General features: G+C 43.7%; 1 protein-coding gene across 3 annotated transcripts; it reads right to left on the reverse strand.

The window, feature by feature from the left end:
* Positions 1-9,346: 9,346 nt before the first annotated feature.
* Positions 9,347-18,239, reverse strand: gata2a (GATA binding protein 2a). 3 transcript variants are annotated; one of them, XM_017425239.3, is made up of 6 exons: positions 18,101-18,239; positions 17,445-17,870; positions 16,126-16,701; positions 13,586-13,731; positions 11,166-11,291; positions 9,347-10,542 (listed from the first exon to the last, which is right to left on the reverse strand). In XM_017425239.3, the coding sequence occupies exons 2-6, from the start codon at positions 17,671-17,673 to the stop codon at positions 10,243-10,245; spliced, it is 1,377 nt and encodes a 458-aa protein (XP_017280728.1). In that variant the 5' UTR covers positions 17,674-17,870; positions 18,101-18,239; the 3' UTR covers positions 9,347-10,242. The 3 variants fall into 3 exon arrangements, with proteins under 3 accessions (XP_017280728.1, XP_017280727.1, XP_017280729.1); XM_017425238.3 differs by having other exon boundaries at positions 13,586-13,743; XM_017425240.3 differs by lacking the exons at positions 17,445-17,870; positions 18,101-18,239 and adding an exon at positions 16,831-17,090 and having other exon boundaries at positions 13,586-13,743.
* Between the last annotated feature and the right edge of the window lie 681 nt (positions 18,240-18,920).

Consider the following 18,920-nt stretch of genomic DNA (forward strand, 5'->3'; position numbering starts at 1 on the left):
AGGAGAACGGGGTGTTGAGTAAATAAAAATTTAATAAATCCAGATCTAAAGAGCATTTACACCATCTGAAAAAATGTTGTAAATACTTCTTACGTTTAGGGAAGGGGGTTTCTTGTTTGTAAAACATGTCTCCCGAGTTTCAAAGTGGGTCCCTGATTCCTTATTTTTCTTTTTCAGCTAACTTGATAAGTCTTTATGTAGCAGTTACCGGAGCTTGTTATTTGCACCAACAGTTGAATGAAGCTGTCTGTAGCTGCGACTTTTAATTAATTTCCACACATTGTTTTCTTTTTTTTTTCCAAGATGATCTCCAGTGAAGCATGGCAGTGGTGAAATGTTTTAATCAGACGGGTAAATGGAATAATTCTATCAGTTAATTTGGTGTTGTCTTTATTTTTACATGGGTGATTAACCATGTTACCAATTGTTAAACTGGCAGGGTGGATTAGCTGGATTAGATGTTCAGTGCGCGCGTGTGTATGTGTGTATATGTGTGTGTTTGTTGTGAGTTTGATGCCAAATGGCAACGATTGGGAGAGCTAAATGGCAATCAGAGGCCTAAACATAGCACAGGGAGAAAGACTTGCCTTGAAAGGAGCAAGACAAGTGAGATTATACCTGCCTGACCCCCAGGCTTTGACCCAACAGAAGCTTTGAGCCTTTCCTGTTGGTTGGACGGAGGCATGTTTGTGTCAGGAACACATATGGAGAAGCTCAGGATGACAGTGAGATCCTCTCATCTTCCTTTGTGTTCTTTACGAGCTTTAGCTCCGTGGTAGCAGCTCAGTGATGAACGTGTTGCTCTGCCGTCGCACTTAAAACCTGCACAGCTGGAGTTTCAGGCAGCTGATGGAGCTGATGCACGGCAGATATGAAGAACAGACTATGACGTCTTATCTGCCGTCATGGCAATGGCCATGATGGAATGATGACAAATTGTTCTCTGAGAGCATTTTCTTACACGACATTTTAAAAAAAAGCATCTGACGTGTTACTGCTGTCAGTAATTGGGTGTGCTTTAATACCCACTGCAAATATAGGAGTGCTAACATATGGTGCATTCATGACTTTACCGGACATGTTTGTGTCGAACATCTTCTCAACAAAGGAGTAAGCACGGGCAAGCAAATGATCACTGTCATGCACAAACCACAGGGAAGTATGTTTATGTCAGTGGCCCTTTTTTCTCTTTTTTTTTACAATTTTTTTTGACTCATCGTGCTCTCACCACGGTGTCTTTCTTTCCGACAAATATGACAGATGCATATCAAGATGTGCAGTCTGCTCAGGGGAGATAAGGACCAGTTAGGTGCTGGGGTTGCAACATCCCACTGAGCCAATGAGTGAGCACAACGCCTTTTTCATACCGATCCTCTACTGATAGGCCTGCAGTCCGTGAGTGAGCATGTGCGATGCCCCTGATAATTTCTGTCTCCACTGAATTTTGGCACGCTTGCACACGTGTCCTGTCCTGAAACTTGTACAAAGTTAAACAGAAGCTGAATTAAAGGCCTAGTATTCCTTGAGGGAATGCACATCGTCCACTGGCTCTCATGTCAGAGTTTAATACTAAGATTATCTTGCGTTCGGAAATTACAAAGTTATAGCCTTGAAAACAAAGTTGTGTTTGAGTGTAAGCGACATTAATCAGATGCTATGCATAATGTGTAGTCCTCATAATATGTGTAGGGGATTACTCTCACCTTCTACCAAGCCAAATATTATCTCATTAACTATAAAACTGACTGCGTTATAGTCAATTTGTTTTTTTGTTAAGGCCAATTGGCTGTGGTGGCCATCTTGAATCAGGTTGACTTCAGAAGTTCATGAGATGTACACCCAATCATTACTTCCTGAAAGTTTCATTATAATCTGTGCAGTGTGTCGTAAAATATTTTGCTAACAGACAGACAAACTAACAAAAAAAGGAAAAAACAACATTGCTTGCTTTTTGCCTTTTTTGCAGGTGGCTGTAATAAGGATTGAGAGTCAAAGAGCAGCTCGTCAGTCTGACAGTGGTGAGGTTGTTGATGTCAAGGATTTCTCTGACTGAAATGATAAATATGGTAGTTTTATACCATCATCAGCAAGTCAGTTAGAAAATTTCACCTAGATTCATAAAACATAATGAAGGAGCATAATATCATGAATTTGGCTATTCTTCAGGTGTAGTTTTCAAAGGATTTTAAACTCTTTTCTATCAGTTTAAAAAAACATATTGCTCTTTCAAAGTAGACCACTCGTTGTTTGCCCTCACAAAAATTAGCCTGTACATGTGTGTGCTTATCTGTGACTGCCTGCCAAGTAAACCAAATCTTAGACACAACAAAAAGTCACTGAGAATAAACACAAAGAAGTAGTTTGATCTAGGAATGCCCTCACCTCATGCGCTGTTTCTGCCTGAGCGACACGATGAGAACAGCCTAAATGAGGCCTGGCCGACTGGCTCCAGTGAGAGTCTGCTGTTTGTTGTTTAGGCAGAGAAGACCTCAATACTTTAGGAGTGAGCTGTGCTTCATTTTTAACTTGATTTTAACTGCATCGTAATGTAGTGTGAATGCTGAGTGCTGAATGCCTTTGCTGAAGAAGACGGAGTTGGTGAGGCAAAAAAATGGGGAAATAAAAAAAAACAGGAAAACAATTAATTGAGGGCAGCTCTGTCACTTAATCCACCTTTCATGCAGTTATCGTTAGCCTTCAAAGGCGTTCAGAACAGCTTGAACGTTTGAGCAGACAACGTCAGGTCTCTGTGGGTTTCCACTGTCATCCAAATGTGTCCCCGTTCTCTGTCTGGTCAACAGTCCCTTTGGGAGTGTCCAGAGGATCCATCCTGGAGCCGTCACCTGGGTCATCCTCTCACTCCTGGCCGTGCTCCAAGATGTCCTCAGCTCCCCCCTCTCATGTCGGTCTCCTGTTACCAGCCAGTGAAAGCGAGGGGAGTGGGACAGAGGCTGGGAATGCTGGGCGTGGAAGAGGATGGCAGATCCAGACACCCACTCCCCTGAGCCTCCACAGGCATTAGTACTGTACCTGCCCCCCCAGTTTGTCAATGGGAGCCTCCATGTGAATGGGCTCGTTTGTCCTCAGACAGCAGGGATGAATTTGTCTTGCAGGTGAGCAGGAGGGCCTCAGCAACAGCAGAGCATGGCATGAATGAGGCCTGAACATTACCTGTCCCAGGTGGACATCCTGAATGCTCCCCGTCCCAGGTGAGAGGAGACTGGCCTCGTTTTTTTTTTTTTTCAGGGTGAGTGGAGGGAGGGGTGCTCTGCATGTCCACACCCTGCCTCTCACAGCTGCTCTTTTTTTTTTATTTGTCATTAATGAAGAATTTCTGAAAATATCCAGAATGAGTTAACTGCAGTAAGTGCCTCTGGTTAACAGTGTCAAAACTTAGCATCCAATTTTAGGAAATGATTCTTAGGCAAACAAAAAAAATCCAGAAACATTAACATATCAGCGACATCCTGAACATTACAGCATAGTTTCAGAGGGGATAAGTACCGGAGAGTACAACATTACCAACTACAAAAACCCTGAGTCCATACACAACTCATAAGCTTCTTTCACGATGAGTACAGTTTACCAAGAAATCTTTTGAAGCTCACAAATTACAGCAATAAGGTCTATCTTTGATGTTTTTGTTTTCTTCCCCTTTTTCACTTTTCTAGTTTCACATTAAGGCATCTCAAAATACTGAGGATTTTGAGAAAGAAATGTAGGTTTAAAACTTTACAGTTTGTATTGTTGAGCCTTCAAAGCTGACTAAAAAGCCTTTAAACTTGTGTTACGCTCAAATATGCAACAAAATGAAAGATAAATACTTTTTATAAAAGAGAAAGCACATTCTTTTCTCAGAGATTGACGCAGGCAAGTTCAGAAGTTTGATTTCAGTCCATGAGGGAAAATTATTAATCTGGCGAGCTTTTAGTGCCTACAGGAAGGTGCCCTCCATGATGAAATCTTTCACAGAATTACCCTTAAATACTGTACCCTTTGTAATCAATCTCTTTTTACTGTCCCTGTCAGACGTCTATGCTTTTAATTGGTCCTAATAGCACAACATAAGTACTTCCTGTTTGAATTTCTCGCTTCTTGTTTTTCTCTTTTTTCCCCCGCGTCTTTTAGAGGCCATGTCCTCACTCAGGCTTGATGCGCAGCTGTACATCAAGCCTGATGGCTTTGAGGTGGAAAAAATACAAAGTGTGGAAGCTGAAAATTGTGCAAGATCACAACAGTCTCCAAACATACATTCAACACATGAAATGATGATCAGCGAGATTTGGCCTTTCAGCAGCTCAGGATGCGGTTGGTTCTTGTCATCGCTGACGATCTGCTGTTAGCTCTCAGTTATTGCTGTCACTGATCACATTGCAGTACGGTTGATTAATCCGAGAAGTGTTCAGAGTTATTCAAGTGTCAAGTGGTGACATGCCTGCAGAGATTTCTATGAATAGTGCACACCAGGTGTTTTACTAAATGCAACCTGCATTTTTTTTTTTCTGTGAAGTTTTATCACTGGGGTATTTCTATGAATTTCTTTTCATCCGGCAAAAGAGGAAGTTCACATGTAGGTTTTATTATAACAGAAGCAAAGTTCAAACTTTTAATAGCACCTTCATCATTGCCTTGCCCAAACTATCATGTAAATGAAGTAATTCAGTTCAATTCCGATTATTTATATAGCACCAACTCACAATAAAAGTCATCTCAGGGCACTGTACAAAAGAAAAAACTAGTCCAAATCATAAGTTTAATTCAGATCCAGATTCAAATCCAATTACAGTCCATTAATTTAATATTATAATACAATACATCACAATTTTCCAACTAGTAAAGATTATGGCTCTAAGAAAGCCAGGAGATAATATCAAATCTTCATTTTGTCACAATCTCCCATCCTGAGCAGCCTGTTGGCAACAGTGGAAAGAAATGACTCCCTTTTAACAGGAAGAAACCTCCATCAGAACCAGAACCAGAACCAGGCTCAGGATGAGCAGCCATCTGCTTCGACTGGCTGGGGTTTGAGAGGACAGGGAAGAGACACAGACAAACACAGAGTGACTGGTCCGGTTGTAGTTTCTATGGGAAGAAAAACAAAGTAAAACAGATTACTGACAGCAATAACTGCATGTACAAACAAGGAGAGCAAAGAGAGTAAAGACAGCAGCAGAATGTGGTCAGTTTGTCCTCCAGCAGCCTTTAGCAGCATAACTAAAGGATAGCTGAGGAAACCCAACCCTAACTATAGGATTTATCAAAAAAGGAAAGTTTTAAGCCTGGTCTTAAAAGTAGACAGGGTGTCAGCCTCAGACAGAAACCAGAAGTTGGTTCCACAAGAGAGGAGCCTGAGAACCAAAAGCTCTGCCTCCTGTTCTACTTTTAGAAACTCTAGGAACCACGAGTAAACCTGCAGTCTGAGAGCAAAGTGCTGTTAGGAGAACATGGAACAATAAGATCTTTAATACAAGATGCAGCTTGGTTGTCGAGAGCTTTGCATGTTAGAGTAAGATTTTAAATTATATTCTGAATTTGACACACAGCCAATGGAGAGAGGCTGAAACTGGAGAAATAGGATCTCTTCTTCCAACTCTCATCAGAACTTTGGCAGCAGCATTTTGGATCGACTGAAGACTTTTTCAAAAGTAAACTTCTCTTCTATTCTTTATGGCAACTTAAAGCAAACCCCATGCTTGTGTTATCTAAAATTCTGTCCCATCTTGCAGCTTTAATATCCTTCTAAGGCTCTGAGGAAGGAGGGATGCTTTTCTAGCTAGGCCCAGGCAAAGGTCAACCGCCCCCTCCAACACAACACACACACTACAAGACCTGCATTTGAACTGCACTGCACTTCCTTTCATCTTCTACGTCTCCTTCTCCCTAACTCAACTTTGTGAGGGGATGTTCTGGATACCTTTTGATTCTGCTAATTCAATTTGATGGAAAAACAAATACACTGGGGGAGTGGGAGACAAGAAATAAGAGGGAGTAGTTGGGGGGGGGGAAGATAGATGGTGGCTGAACAAGCGATGGTGGCGGTGAAGGGAAGTTGGTGTGTACAAACAGAGGAGCGGAGGGGAGAAAGAAAAGGATGTTAGGGAGTGGAGATGAGCTGAAACATCCAGTTCCAGGTTGAAGTCGTAAACCTCTCGGTGCTCTGATCTGGTGGCCGCCACGTTCACCCCACTGAAACATCTGAGATCTCTTCATGTCTTCGACGAAATGCCACTCTGATGGTAAAGATAAGTAACTTCCTATTTTATGCTTTTTCTTTGTGTCACATAATTCAGGAAGAGAGTCGAGAGGGGATGTTTTGCTCAGCATGGCTGTTGGTTTAGTGAGGCCTGCTGAGTAAAAAGTACACCGCCCTCACTGGAGAGAAACTGCATACATTTGATGGGGTACTAAATGAAGCTACAGAAGCACATGTTGCCCATCAAAAGATGAAACAAAGCATTAGTTTTAAGTGCAAGTCTTCATGCCATGTCTCTATTTATCACTTGCTCTCCAAAGGCAAAGGTAAACGACAGTGTTTATGCTAGTGCCTGTGTGTGTTTATGTGCTTGTCTGTTACCCAAATATCTCATGAACCATTTTCTGGATTTTAATGAAACCTTCAGGAAATAATCATTGGATTTTCTTCTACAACTCATTAACTTTTGGAGCCAACTCGATTCAAGATGGCTGCCACAGTGAATTGAATTTAAAACCATAACGGCTGCTATGACTCAGTCAATTTTATAGATATCAACCTAAGATTTGGTGTGGCAATACTTGAGACGAATCCCCAACACATATTATGTGTGCTAATAAACTGAGCAAGATCTTTGTTTCACATTTTATCATTAACTATTGGGAGTCAACTCTGTCCATCTGTTAGCAAAATATCTCACAAACCATTGGATGGATTTTAATGAAGCTTTCAGGAAATAATCATTAGATTTATCTCTACAATTCCTTAACTTTTGGAGTCAACTCAATTCAAGATGGCCATCAGAACTAACTCAACTTAGTAAACACAAAATTAGCTATAACTCAGTCGGTTTTACAAATATAGATTAAAATTTGATATGGAAGTAGCTGAGAATCATTCACAACGAATACTCTGAGCATATTATCTTGCAGCTTCGTATGAGATTGTACATAAAGTTATTTTTGAGGTTTGACCAAAATGGCCTCAACTCCATCATTTTTCAGCATAATATGATCTTAAGCTAAGACTCCTTGGTGGAATGCTGGGTCTGTAACTCTTTTAATATTTTCTAAGCTCAGACGACATGTTTTCATCTCTGCTTTTTGTCTTCACTGTTTTGGTTAACCATCACAGAACATTAAAAAAACGACAAACACAAAAACAAGTCAGCTTCAAACAATGAGTTGAGGCAGATGGAAGTCTACTTTTAGAAAACAGTTCAGACGCAACAAATCTGTTTGTCACATGGCTGATTGTGTGAGCAATCGGCTATTTCTGCTTCCAGCAAATAAAAACACTCACCGACATGAAAGAATAATCAGCCAAACTGAATTAATTTCCTAATGTCTTCTCTTCATCTTTTCTCCAAAGGTTGATGCTTTGTTTCTCATCACCTCACTTTGTTGCAGTCATGCCTAACACCCATACGGCCACCTTCGAAGGACGACAATGTGGCCTATTTTGTTTGCTCTGCACCAGTAAATGGAAACACGACTGACGTACATTTTTACTTAACAAATCTTGCTTTAAATTCACTTACAGTTCAGCCCAGCAGCTGCGTTGAACTGCAGCTCCACACCAACCTCGCATGTGTGTGCATTTGCATGTTCCTGTCTGTGATCTGGGAGTCTCTGGCCTGCCAGACTGCTGTATTATTTTTGGGAGGGCTGCCCCTTCCCTCTGGAGGGCCTCATTGAAGAGTGCTTGCTCTTTGCATCCCACCCCCTCCCCTCTCAGGCTCTGGGAGCCCGGCCAAGCTTGGCCGAGCGGGTTGCAGCAGCAGTGGAGTCGTGGCCCGTACTCGGCCCTGCTCCCACAACTTCACTGCACACAGATGGCTAGACTGCTCACTGGCAGCCGTGCGTTACATTTTCACTGGTGTTCAGCAAGTGGCTCAAGAGGATCCCACCCCTTCAGACACTAATGCAGTGTTGCATCCAAGTGTGCACAAACACTGTAGGTTTTCGGGGGGTTTACCTTTTACCAACACACTAACAAACAAAACAAAATAAATCCCTGGATACATCTCTTTTTTGTTACGTTTTAAACTGCTCCGACTTGTGGGAAACCCCAGCAGATGTGAGCAGGGTGGAGGGTTCAGGAAGGGGTAGCTGTCCACTTTTAGCTGAGACCATTTTAATCGGACAGTCTGTGCTTGTGGGTGTGTGAGGGCACGCTGAACTCGGCGATGATGACCTAAAATTGGCCCTAATCGAGCAGGCTCATTAGTGGCTGGCTGTGTTCAAAGTTTCTCCAACCCCTTTCAGTTTACTGTAATCGTCCAAATGGGAGGCAGAACGAGCGACGCAGAAAGGAGGCGAGCAAAAAGACAAACAGAATGCATGGGAGCTCAGACACAGGGAGAGTGGAAAAAAAATAAACAAAAGAGCAAGAGAAAGAGGGCGAGATGAGGGAGAAACAGAGTCAACGCCTGCTTCCTGGCAGCCTCAGCTGTGAGCACATCTGTGTGCAAAGGGGTTCGCGCAGACCCCCATGTGTTTGCTCAGGTCGCCTGATTGCCTTTCCTTCCTCTTCTCTCTCCCACTAAAGACCCGCTGTCCTTCCTCTCACTCCAGTCGCCTCGGCCAAGAGAGAGAAGGCTACTCCGACAGGCGCTGGGAGAGAGAAAAACACTCATGACTCAGGGTTTTTTCACATAAAGAATGTGGCTGTTCCAGACTTTAGGGGGTGAGGGGGAATAAACACATCGCATAGGTTATTTAGTTTTAAAAAAGGGTGTGAATTAGGGTTTGTGCTTGTGTATGCGTAAGAGCATGGGGGTATGTGCATATGCATGACTGTGTGTGACTCCGGAGCCCTTCGCTGGAGCCTGCTGTCTGGGCACAATGGTCCAGCCTGGGGCCGTCGCTCCACAAAGAGGCCTTCTCTTAACAACGAGCCAGCACAGATAGAGGAGGAGCCTGACCAACGCATTACCACGCTTTAGGGATCACAGAGCTTCCCTCCATGCATCTGATATCACTTATGATTTTAATGACCAAGTCCTCTTTGTGAAACAGGGACCTTAAAGTAACATCAGTGAGCATAGGTCCATACAGTCAACATCAAAGATTCAAACACAATCATTAAAAAAAAAAAACTGGTTTAGTCGCAGGAATTTACTCCATTTCATAAAAAGGCACATCTGTAGGAATAATCAAGGCAGACTTTACTTCAGTATTAAACTTTATTTTCTTTTCTTTTGTGAGATGGAAAATAAAATGATAAAAACGTACAGCTCAGGGACTTTTTTTCTCTCTCTCTCCCTAAAATCCAAGACAGGTCAGTGTTTTCTTTACATAATAACCATGAAATTGAACTCATACGTTTCCATGTGTGTCCGACGAAAGCTTTAAAGAGTGAAAATAAATTATTGTAGCAATAATTATAACATCAAATATAACAACAATAATAGCAATTAAGCATTTATAAACACTCTATTTACCGTGTTGTTTTGTTTTTACTTTTTCCAATAAAACTGTTATCAGAAACAGGTGAGCAGTGCGGTGGTGTACAATCCAGCATGTGGGGAGAGCACTGGTTTTGTTGGGACTGTTTCAGCAGAGGTTCTATCGCTCTCGGCCCGTCTGACAGCTTCCAGCACTGATGAGTCTGTCTCTGTCCGTCTGTCCACAGCAGTTCTGGACGGCAGGCCAGGGATGGACAAACTGCATGTCATGATCGTGAGGTGAAAACAGCGGTTTCTTTTTCAGACCTCTCTCCTGTTATGTGGTCAGGAAGAGGTGGGTACCAAAGTGACTTAGTAAAAAATAAGCAAAAATAATGACAAGCGTCTCTATTCACTCCTCTCCTGTTTGCCCCAGACTCCCGGGGACTAACGGACCACCCCCTCGTCACAGAGTCCAGTAAAGTCCTGCTCTCTGCAGCGGTCGGGGATGACGTGAACCTCAGTTCAAATGAAAGCAGCTTCCCTCTTTCCACTGTACACAAGTCTGCTCAGCGTTTGGCGTGATGCGGAGGCCGTTTAGTGTTTATGGAGATGCAGTGGCTCCTACAGGCGAAAGAGGTCTCCGGGTCTAAGCGGACCCTCAGTGAGGCTCAGCCCAGACTGGTGACCTATTGGAGTGGTGCGGGTGACCGAATGACGGGTGAATGGGCGTGGGAGTGGGCAGCATGTGTCCCGAGTGGCTGAACGGGGGGAGGTGGCCCATGTGGGTCATGTGGTTGGTGAGGCCGTGTGGGGTGCCAAAGGGCGAGGCCTTGTCCTGCATGCACTTGGACAGCTCGTCAAAGCCGTCCCCTGCCCGCTTGCTCCTCTTGGACTTGCTGGACATCTTGCGGTTGCGGGTCTGGATGCCTTCCTTCTTCATGGTCAGGGGCCTGTTGACCTGTTGAGAGCAGCACATGAGCTCAGACAAAAGCGGCACTGACAGCCTGAATGGCACATTACAGCAGTGTAAGGTTGTGTTCCTGCAGAAATATTTCACATGTTGCACTGCAGCTCATCATTTCTGCATTTTTTTTTTATCACCCAGCAGCTTGTTTATGGCTTACACCAGGATAAAACAAACGCCATAAATAATGAGTAGCTGTTTTGCATATCATGTGGTTGCATTATGAAGCTAGTCAGGGGCGGCTTTTTTTTTCCAGCTTTTGTCTAATTGTCTAAAACAAACAGAACCGTTCTGGTCGATATGAATTCATGGGGCTGAGGACAGGCTGGGTGTGAAAGGAGCAGCCTCAGACAAATCCTCATCAGTGTAACCGACGCTGTTACAACTGAATGACAGTCCCACCCGGCGGTCTCTCCGGGGAATAACGCCCCCCATTCAAACAACGATGGATTAATAAAAAGAGACGACCGGTGGGTTCTGCTCCACAGGGGGAACAGGCTCCTGAATCGATCTGTCCGCCCACTTAACCAGTTAGCTCTCTTTCTCTCCCTGGTCACTCTCTCCCCCCAAAAAACCTAAAGGTCTTTGTGTGTATGTGTGTGTGTTTCTCCACTTACATTGTGCAGTTTATAGTAAAGGCCGCAGGCGTTACACACCGGGTCTCCGTTCCCGTTGCGCCTCCACAGGGTGGTGGTGGTGGTCTGGCAGTTCGCACAGCAGGTGCCTGCGCGCCGAGCAGCGGACTGAAGAAAACAGGAAAGAAAAACATCAATTCACACAAAGCTCATTCTGCGTAAATTAGGCCAATTTGGCCATAAATTTGAGACACAAAAACTATGGTATTTTATCCAAATATCTGAGTTTTATGGCAGAATCGTGCGCAAAAACGCACCGAAGAAAAAAAAAACGCCTTTCCTAATTCCTAATTAGCTGCATTTTTCCTGGCCACGACAGTGACCAAATATTGTCGTTTGTGCATCAACAAATGTCGTATTTTCTCCACGTGTGTTTCTCGCTCCTATCAACAGGTTATGATGGAGAGCTGGAGAGCTGTTCTGGGTTCTAAGTTGTGTCCTGCTTCACAAAGCGCCCCCGCGTCCATTGCGGATCAATTCTTCATGCATAATGAGAAACATTAAGCTTTACATGCACAGAGCCTCCGGTTCTTTTTTCCTTTCCTTTTTTTTTCTTTCCACGCACCATCCAGGTTTTTCTTTTAATTAAATTCAGGTGGATTTACAGCTATTGACCTCAATAGTCGTGTTTATATGCATATATTTGAAACTAAATATAGGTATTTTTGGCACTCACGAGCAGCCGCGCGTTAACCTTTAACCCCTGAGAACCAGAAAACAGCACAACCCCATAAATGTTCCGATGCGCGGCCCGTCCGTTGGCGCATGCGCGGCTCCGTCAGCCCGTGTTGTGTTCATGTCTGTACGGTACATGTCAGCGCGGCCACAGAGAATGCAGCGCGCGGCTTGAAGGCGGAAACAGACGGGAGCCTGACTTCCTTATCTGGGCCGGCCAGATATCCGGATAGGAAACAACTGGATGCCCCCCTTTGAACACAACTCTGAAAAACACTTAAGCTGAAAATGCAAAGAGCCGCACAGGCACACCATGGGCCGACCGAGCCGGTGGAAAAAAAAAGCAGGCTAATGTGGATCTTTCACATACAGAAAATAACTTTAATAAACCAGCTTCGGTGTCTAAAAGAAAAAAAAAAGCAAAAATTAAAAAAAAAATGCCCATCGGGGAAATATCGTCACAGATCGTCTAATGGCGAGACTAATTGCTCCAAATGGTGATGAGGACGTCCCCTGCAGTAATTTGTCAGGCTGAATGAAAAAAGGGAACATTCAAGTTTAAAGGTTACAGCTCTAAATGTTAGGAGCAGTAAATGCCTCCTTTAAAGCTCCAGTAAGGAACTCGTTGTTGTTGTTGTTCATTTTACAGGCGATTTTGGGGGAAAGCCTGGGATTGGTTTTTCAGCATTCAAAAATTCAAATTACGTTCCTGGACTCCTTTCTGTTAGATGAAAACAAATAACCCGGGTTTCCAAAAGTTAAAATGCTCAAAAATTTTTAAAAGAAATGTTTTTCATATTGCTTTTATATAAGATGGAAACTTAGGCTTGCTTCCAATGGCGTCCCCTGGCTTGGCAGTCATATAGGAATAACAAGCACAAGTTGGTAAAAACTTCAAAAAAAAAAAAAAAAAGATAAGTGCAGATCATTTATCACCAATGCAGCGTGGTCAGTCAGTCAAAAGTCCAAAAAGTTAGTCCAGCCTTGAAGGACGCATTGACTTTGATTTTACTCCAAATGCTAACATTATGTCAGTAAATGATCAAAATGTTTTATTAAAGAAGCACTGCCACACAATTTTTTTAAACATTGTGAAAAGTAGATTTTTCTTTCCTATATTACAATGCAAATTTGGTTCAGATTCACGAGGGAAAAAATTGCTCAAAAATTGACTGAAAAACTTGAGTCTGCAAAAGTGAACTGAATTTTTGTGTAGGTGCCTTGATTTTTTGTTATTTTTACTGGCAGCAGAATCAAAAACATTAAACATTTTTAAATATTTTTAAAAGAGGTTAAAATGGTTACACTGTAGATAGTCAGATCACTGTAGATAGATAGATAGATAGATAGATAGATAGATAGATAGATAGATAGATAGATAGATAGATAGATAGATAGATAGATAGATAGATAGATAGATAGATAGGCATCCATCGCAGGAATACTGTGTGTCCTTGGTGCTTTTAATCTCCTCCAACATGGTGTTAAGTAAAGCAGTCTGGGCACTGGTATCAGTAACAGTATCAGAAGGACCAGCAGGAACAATGGCAATAGTAGCAGTATTGTAACAGGCCATGAAGGCGGATCATCGGGGGGTGAGAGGGACAAACAATTCCAGGAAGATCATAGGGAAAATATAACTTTCCTGGAATTGTGCTGCCGTCATCTGCTTTGTGCTCATATTTGGGTGCCTGCTCTGCGAGTGAAGCTGCAGGGGTAAAACTCACCAGTCTTCGTTTGGGCTTGATGAGGGGCCGGTTCTGGCCGTTCATCTTGTGGTACAGTCCGCAGGCGTTGCACAGGTAGTGGCCGGTACCATCCCGGCGCCACAGAGGGGTGGACGTGGCACCGCAGTTCACACACTCACGGCCCTCTGCATAGAGTTCAGGAGGAGGAGACAAGGAGAAAATTTATATAATTAAAAAATTCACCCTCCGCCAGAGGCAGCAGCTGTCCAGCACCTGCGTGACCCCAGGTGGCACTGTAATATGAAGAGAAAAATCGGCCTTGCGATTGTGACAATGTCCATATCAGCGAGCCGAACGTGAGCGGCTGTCATGGACACAGACACCTCCGTGTAAACTGATCTACCACCAGAACATGTCCAGAGGTGTCCAACAAGAAGAATGAGGCACACCATCAAATTAGGACTACATTATTCATCAAGTCCGTGGGCACCCCTGAGAGGAAACGTTAGTGTGGGCTGGTCGTATTAAATGTGCCCGACTGGGTTGCAGGCTTTGATGGAAAGCTTGCATGCCACTTGGCTGCCATTAATGATCTTCAGGTGGCATTCAGACCAAGCTCGTGCTGAAATGGCATCTGGATGAGATCTGCTCATTCTTCTCTCTGTGTAACCTGTTTTTTTAATATATATTATTATTATTCATTCCCCGTGCCCTCTTCTCTCCCATACAGGTTTGTCTGACTTCAAACAGCCTGTTGCTGGACCGACAAGTCACTTAATTCAAGAATCCATCTCTCCCCAGAGCACCATCTCATTATTCCTGTTATATTGCCAGCGACACCCAGAGTCCCACCCTCGCTCTACAATGGACCTGAGCACAAAGCTGGGCTCCTTTTGAAATGTGTCTCTGCACCTTTTCATACCACCCTGCTCTTCCTCTTAAGTGTTGCACAAGTCCAGACTGAAGAGAGCTTATTACTGCTCTAAATATTCATCAACCATGACTTACGTGTTAGGCCTTACGCAATGTTTAGTGTTGAAATGAAAAAGAAATGGGAAGGTGAAAAAGCTTTGTACATAAGGTGGGGAAGAGTTCTGGTCTGAGGCTGTAGTTGGACAGGAAGCCACATCACTGCAAGGTAAATGTGCTGACAGCTGAAATGTCATTGTGGCATTTTGTACAACAGTCAATCACCATTACCGGAGCAGGGCACCGAGTTTGATAGATAAGAGGCTTTTCTTTTTAATGCCGAGGCAGATATGTTTGTGTGGGTGATTCAGACAACAGTGTGGCCAGCTTGTTAGAAATGTCACAGTATTAACATTTGTCTGCCAGAACAGCTCGTATTCCCGCACACTGTCAGACAGCCAGCATTTCCCAGGTGGAGTTATGAGCACGGATGACAACGTTGATAATTGCAGGACTGCGTTTTTTGGGACGTCTGCTGTTGTTCTTTTTCTTTGTAAATTCAAAGCGCCACAGCTGGAACAATGTAGGGAAATTACTAACTCATTACAAACTCTTTTTCTTTTTCTTTTTTTTTTTCTCTCCTCCAACTGGCTGCCCATTAGAGTAGATTAAAAAGCATTTCCCTAAAAGTTTCTCCAAGCACATTTTTACTGACCATGAGACTTCTTGAGCAAATAAATACAAAATGATTACTCAATGCTCTGCATACAAAGAAAAAAAAGAAAAGAAAAGAAATGCATTCTCATCTTCACAGAGAAGCAAGTTCACAGCTTTAGGGCTGCACCGCATGTCTGCGCGCTGGGCCAAGGCCACGCTTAAAAACACAAACAGCAGGGCTCTGTCGCCTGCTTTGTTGGAGCTGTGGAGAGGGGTGGGCGGGGTGGAGGTCGTGATTTGTTCACTCAGAGGTATACAGGATATGGAAGGAGCCAGGGCGTCGTGACTCCTTTATTCTCTAAGCGCAATAAAAGGCCACGTTTAAAACAGAGCGAGAGAGAGAGGAGAAACAGTGTGGCACGAAAAAGGAGAAGCAATTTGGTGGTTTATGGTAACAAGGTAAAGAAAAACATGAAAACGCTGTAAAAGGCTTGGGTGTTGTTGTTGCTGTTTTTTTTTTGTTTGTTTGTTTGTTTGTTTGTTTTTTGAAACATAAAAAATTAAGAAACAACCAAAAAAAGAAATATCCACTAAGGAATTGTGTAGCAATTAGGGTTGGTCCCGTTTAAATTACCTCAATTAGACTTTTAGTCTGGAGTTTCAAGTTTTCAAGAGTGATAGGAGGTTTCAGAACACATTTCATAGATCTTTTCTTTTTTATATACCACAAATAGCTCCAAACTCGTCATGAAAATGAATGATGTGTGTTACATGGATAAATCTAATGACTAATTAACACGAAAAAGTTTTGAAGGCAGTGGTTTTATCTACATGTTGGGCCACAATAGCAGTATGAATGCTAAGACAAATAAAGCATTTATCTGCTGATAATTACATAAACTACATTACGCATTGCTTCCCAGCGAGGCTGAATAAAGATTAATCATTACATCTAGTTTAATCAACCTGTTTGAATTTGATCTCTGATGAAGAGGAGAAGCTCAGACACTCACCTGAGCTCGACCTGGCTTTGCTTTTGCATTTGGGCGTAAAGCTGGAGGCAGAGCCGCCCAGCAGGCTGCCCGGGTGGAACAGGCTGCCGCTGTATTCGTGGGGTGTGGGCAGAGAGTAGGCCGGGTACGTGGGGATGGGGTGGTGCGTGGCCGGACCCTGGCTGTTCATCGAGGCCAGGCCGCCCCGGAGCGGACTGCAGCTCTCCATCTTCATCCCGTCCGCCAGCGGCACCTGGTACTTGATGGAGTCCTTCTCGTCCATCCTGGTCGAGGTGGACGTCGGCGACGTGGGGCCCGGGTCCGGGGACACGTCCTTCGGCGGGGTGGGGGGGAAGCTGTAGAGGTGCGGGCTGGAGTGGGACGCCGGGGTGAGGGAGGACACGGAAGCCGTGCCGGCGCTGCTGCTGCAGGGGTAGCCGGAGCCCGCGGGGTGCAGGCCGGGTTTGCTGAAGTGGCTGACCGCCCAGGCGTTGTGGTGGTGCGCCGCGGACAGGGCGGCTTTCCCGGGGTCCAGCCAAGGAATCCCGGGGCTGTGGATGAGGTGTGGCCGGCAAACCTGATTCCCAGTGAGGCGAGCTGAAATCAGTAATAATAATCCCTTTAGTTCATTAAAACATCTCCTATAATCCTGCTCCTATAATCCCGTATTTAAGACAAAAAACTAAAACCTTTAGTTTGCAGACCTTTAAGAAAAAAAAATATTACCAGTTAAATTCTCGAAATTAATCAAATCCGACATTTACTTCCAAATAAAATATCCTGGTTAACAAAAAAAAAAAAAGAAAAGAAATTGTAGGTCCTGAAAATAATACTTAATTATCCAAAAATTAGTTTCTCTGAAATGACAGCGGCCTCACACATCTGACCATTATAACAGTGATAATAAAATCCGATTAGGTTTAGACAAAAAGATATAAAATATCCCAAGGTCTGGGCAGTATCTGTCTCCGACGGCAGCTCCCGGACTAAAGATTGTTATTAGTAAATTTGCGGTTTTTATTTTATATCCGGGAAGTGCCTCTCTCTCCCTTCAGAGCTCCTGCCCCAACAGAGAGGGGTTAAGTGACATACTTCCCTTTCCTCTTGCTGTCATTTGCTAGAAATCCCTTTTATGTTGGTGAATTGGTCCAGAAAAGTCAGGACTTTTTTTTTACATCTTTTCTATTTAGATTTATTTTCTTAACAAATTATTTTAACATGAACAAAGCCACGCAGAAAAAATGCATTTTTTTACATATATCATAGGTTTTAAAAATATATATTGTTGCAGGATTATTTCTCATCCTGGGAGTTTTATAATAAGCTGGAGCGCGTCTTACCGTGCGCTTGGCTGTATGTGACCCTTGCCCGGGAGTTGGTGTAGTAAGGGTTCCCTTGAGAGTCCAAGTGGTTCAGAAACATGTCCACTTCGTCCTGAGGCAGCAGAGGCGCCATGGGCTCCATGTAGTTGTGGCTCAGGCTGTGGTGGTGAGAGTCCGGGTGCTGGCCGTTCAGCACGGCGTGATGGTGCGCCATCCACCGAGACTGATCCGCCGCTGCGACCTCCATGGCTGAGCGTTCCTCTGAATGAGTCTCTGTTTGTGTTTGCCTCCAAGCGGAAATTCGATCCACTTCTTTAAAAAATTAAAATTAAAATAAAAAAAAGTGTAGTTCCTGGACTGTAAAAGTCTGGGTTTGTTTACTTTGGAAAAAGAATCCTTAAACAACACGCTGTCCGTTTTTTTTTCCTTCCTCCTCCGCGATTCCTGCAGACAGAAAAGCAAAGAGTTTATTTATCACCTCGTGCACCTTTTTCTTCCAACATCCTTTATGTTTTTTTATAATCATATCAAATGACACGTAGGATAAACTTTGCAAACGATCTCCATGACGTAAACGCATCTCAGAGCTGCAGTTTTAAAAAAACAAAAACAAAAGACGAGAAAAGTTGTTTTTTTTTTGTTTGTTTTTTTACCCCGTTGGGATCTGTATCTACCTGTTGTAGTTGTGATCAGCTGATGCCAGAAACGCACCCTGGATGTGATAAACCTCCCGGTCCGCGCTGTGCTCGGGCTCATTAATGAGATGTGGCGCAGACTGATGCGACTGGCGCCAGTAAATTCCCATATCAAGCCGCGCGGGGCGGAGCGTCGCGCCGCGCCAATCACAGAGCGCACTGCCACAATTGGCTCGCCGCAATCCCCGCTCTCCCCTCTTTCAATTTCCATTTTCCTGCACCGAAAAAACTAAAGGACTTATCAATCAGCAGGGTCATTTCTAGCGGATCTGTCCCTCGTGAAGCTCAAACGGACTGAACAATCAGATAATCGATCTTTTTTCCCCCCTCCCCAAAGTGTCAGTTATGAGCTTAAAGACAGACATCTATCACAGAGAGGAAATTCATGACTTATAAATTGAAAAACTTATTTAATTTCCCCTTACTTGTGTGAACCCGCCTGTAGATTATTTCTAAGGCACATTAGATCTTTTATGACTCTGGAGCGGTGCGTAAAATGACGAGAGTGGTGCGTAAAACTTGCACCAACTTGCGAAATGTTTTCTTTTTACTGACTGAAGTTCCTTAATAGGTGCTACTTTAGCTCACTAACAGTTATTTTAAGTGTGTTTTTTTCGCGTACGGCTGTTGTGTAAATAAACAGCGATTTCAGCACCTCTAAAACCAACAGAGGAGGAGCGGATTTACGACCCCGAAATTGGCCCCGCATTGTTGAGAGCGCCTAATTGTCTTTAATTAGTAGCAGGACATTCCTCTTTGTGGAAACTGAGGGTTTTGTCTGCAGGGGGGGGGGGGGGGG

This window comes from Kryptolebias marmoratus, linkage group LG4 (genome assembly GCF_001649575.2).
Source record: "Kryptolebias marmoratus isolate JLee-2015 linkage group LG4, ASM164957v2, whole genome shotgun sequence".
Taxonomy (NCBI): domain Eukaryota; kingdom Metazoa; phylum Chordata; class Actinopteri; order Cyprinodontiformes; family Rivulidae; genus Kryptolebias; species Kryptolebias marmoratus.

Bases quoted from the DNA above. Each gene is read 5' to 3' on its own strand.
- gata2a (XM_017425238.3), bottom strand. From the start codon at position 17,673: ATGGAGGTCGCAGCGGCGGATCAGTCTCGGTGGATGGCGCACCATCAC. The intron at 13,744-16,125 runs GTGAGTGTCTGA...CTCCTCCTCCTG, and splicing joins CAAAGCCAGGTCGAGCTCAG to AACTCTATGCAGAGGGCCGT. The intron at 10,543-11,165 runs GTAAGTGGAGAA...TGCTCTCAACAG, and splicing joins TTTACTATAAACTGCACAAT to GTCAACAGGCCCCTGACCAT.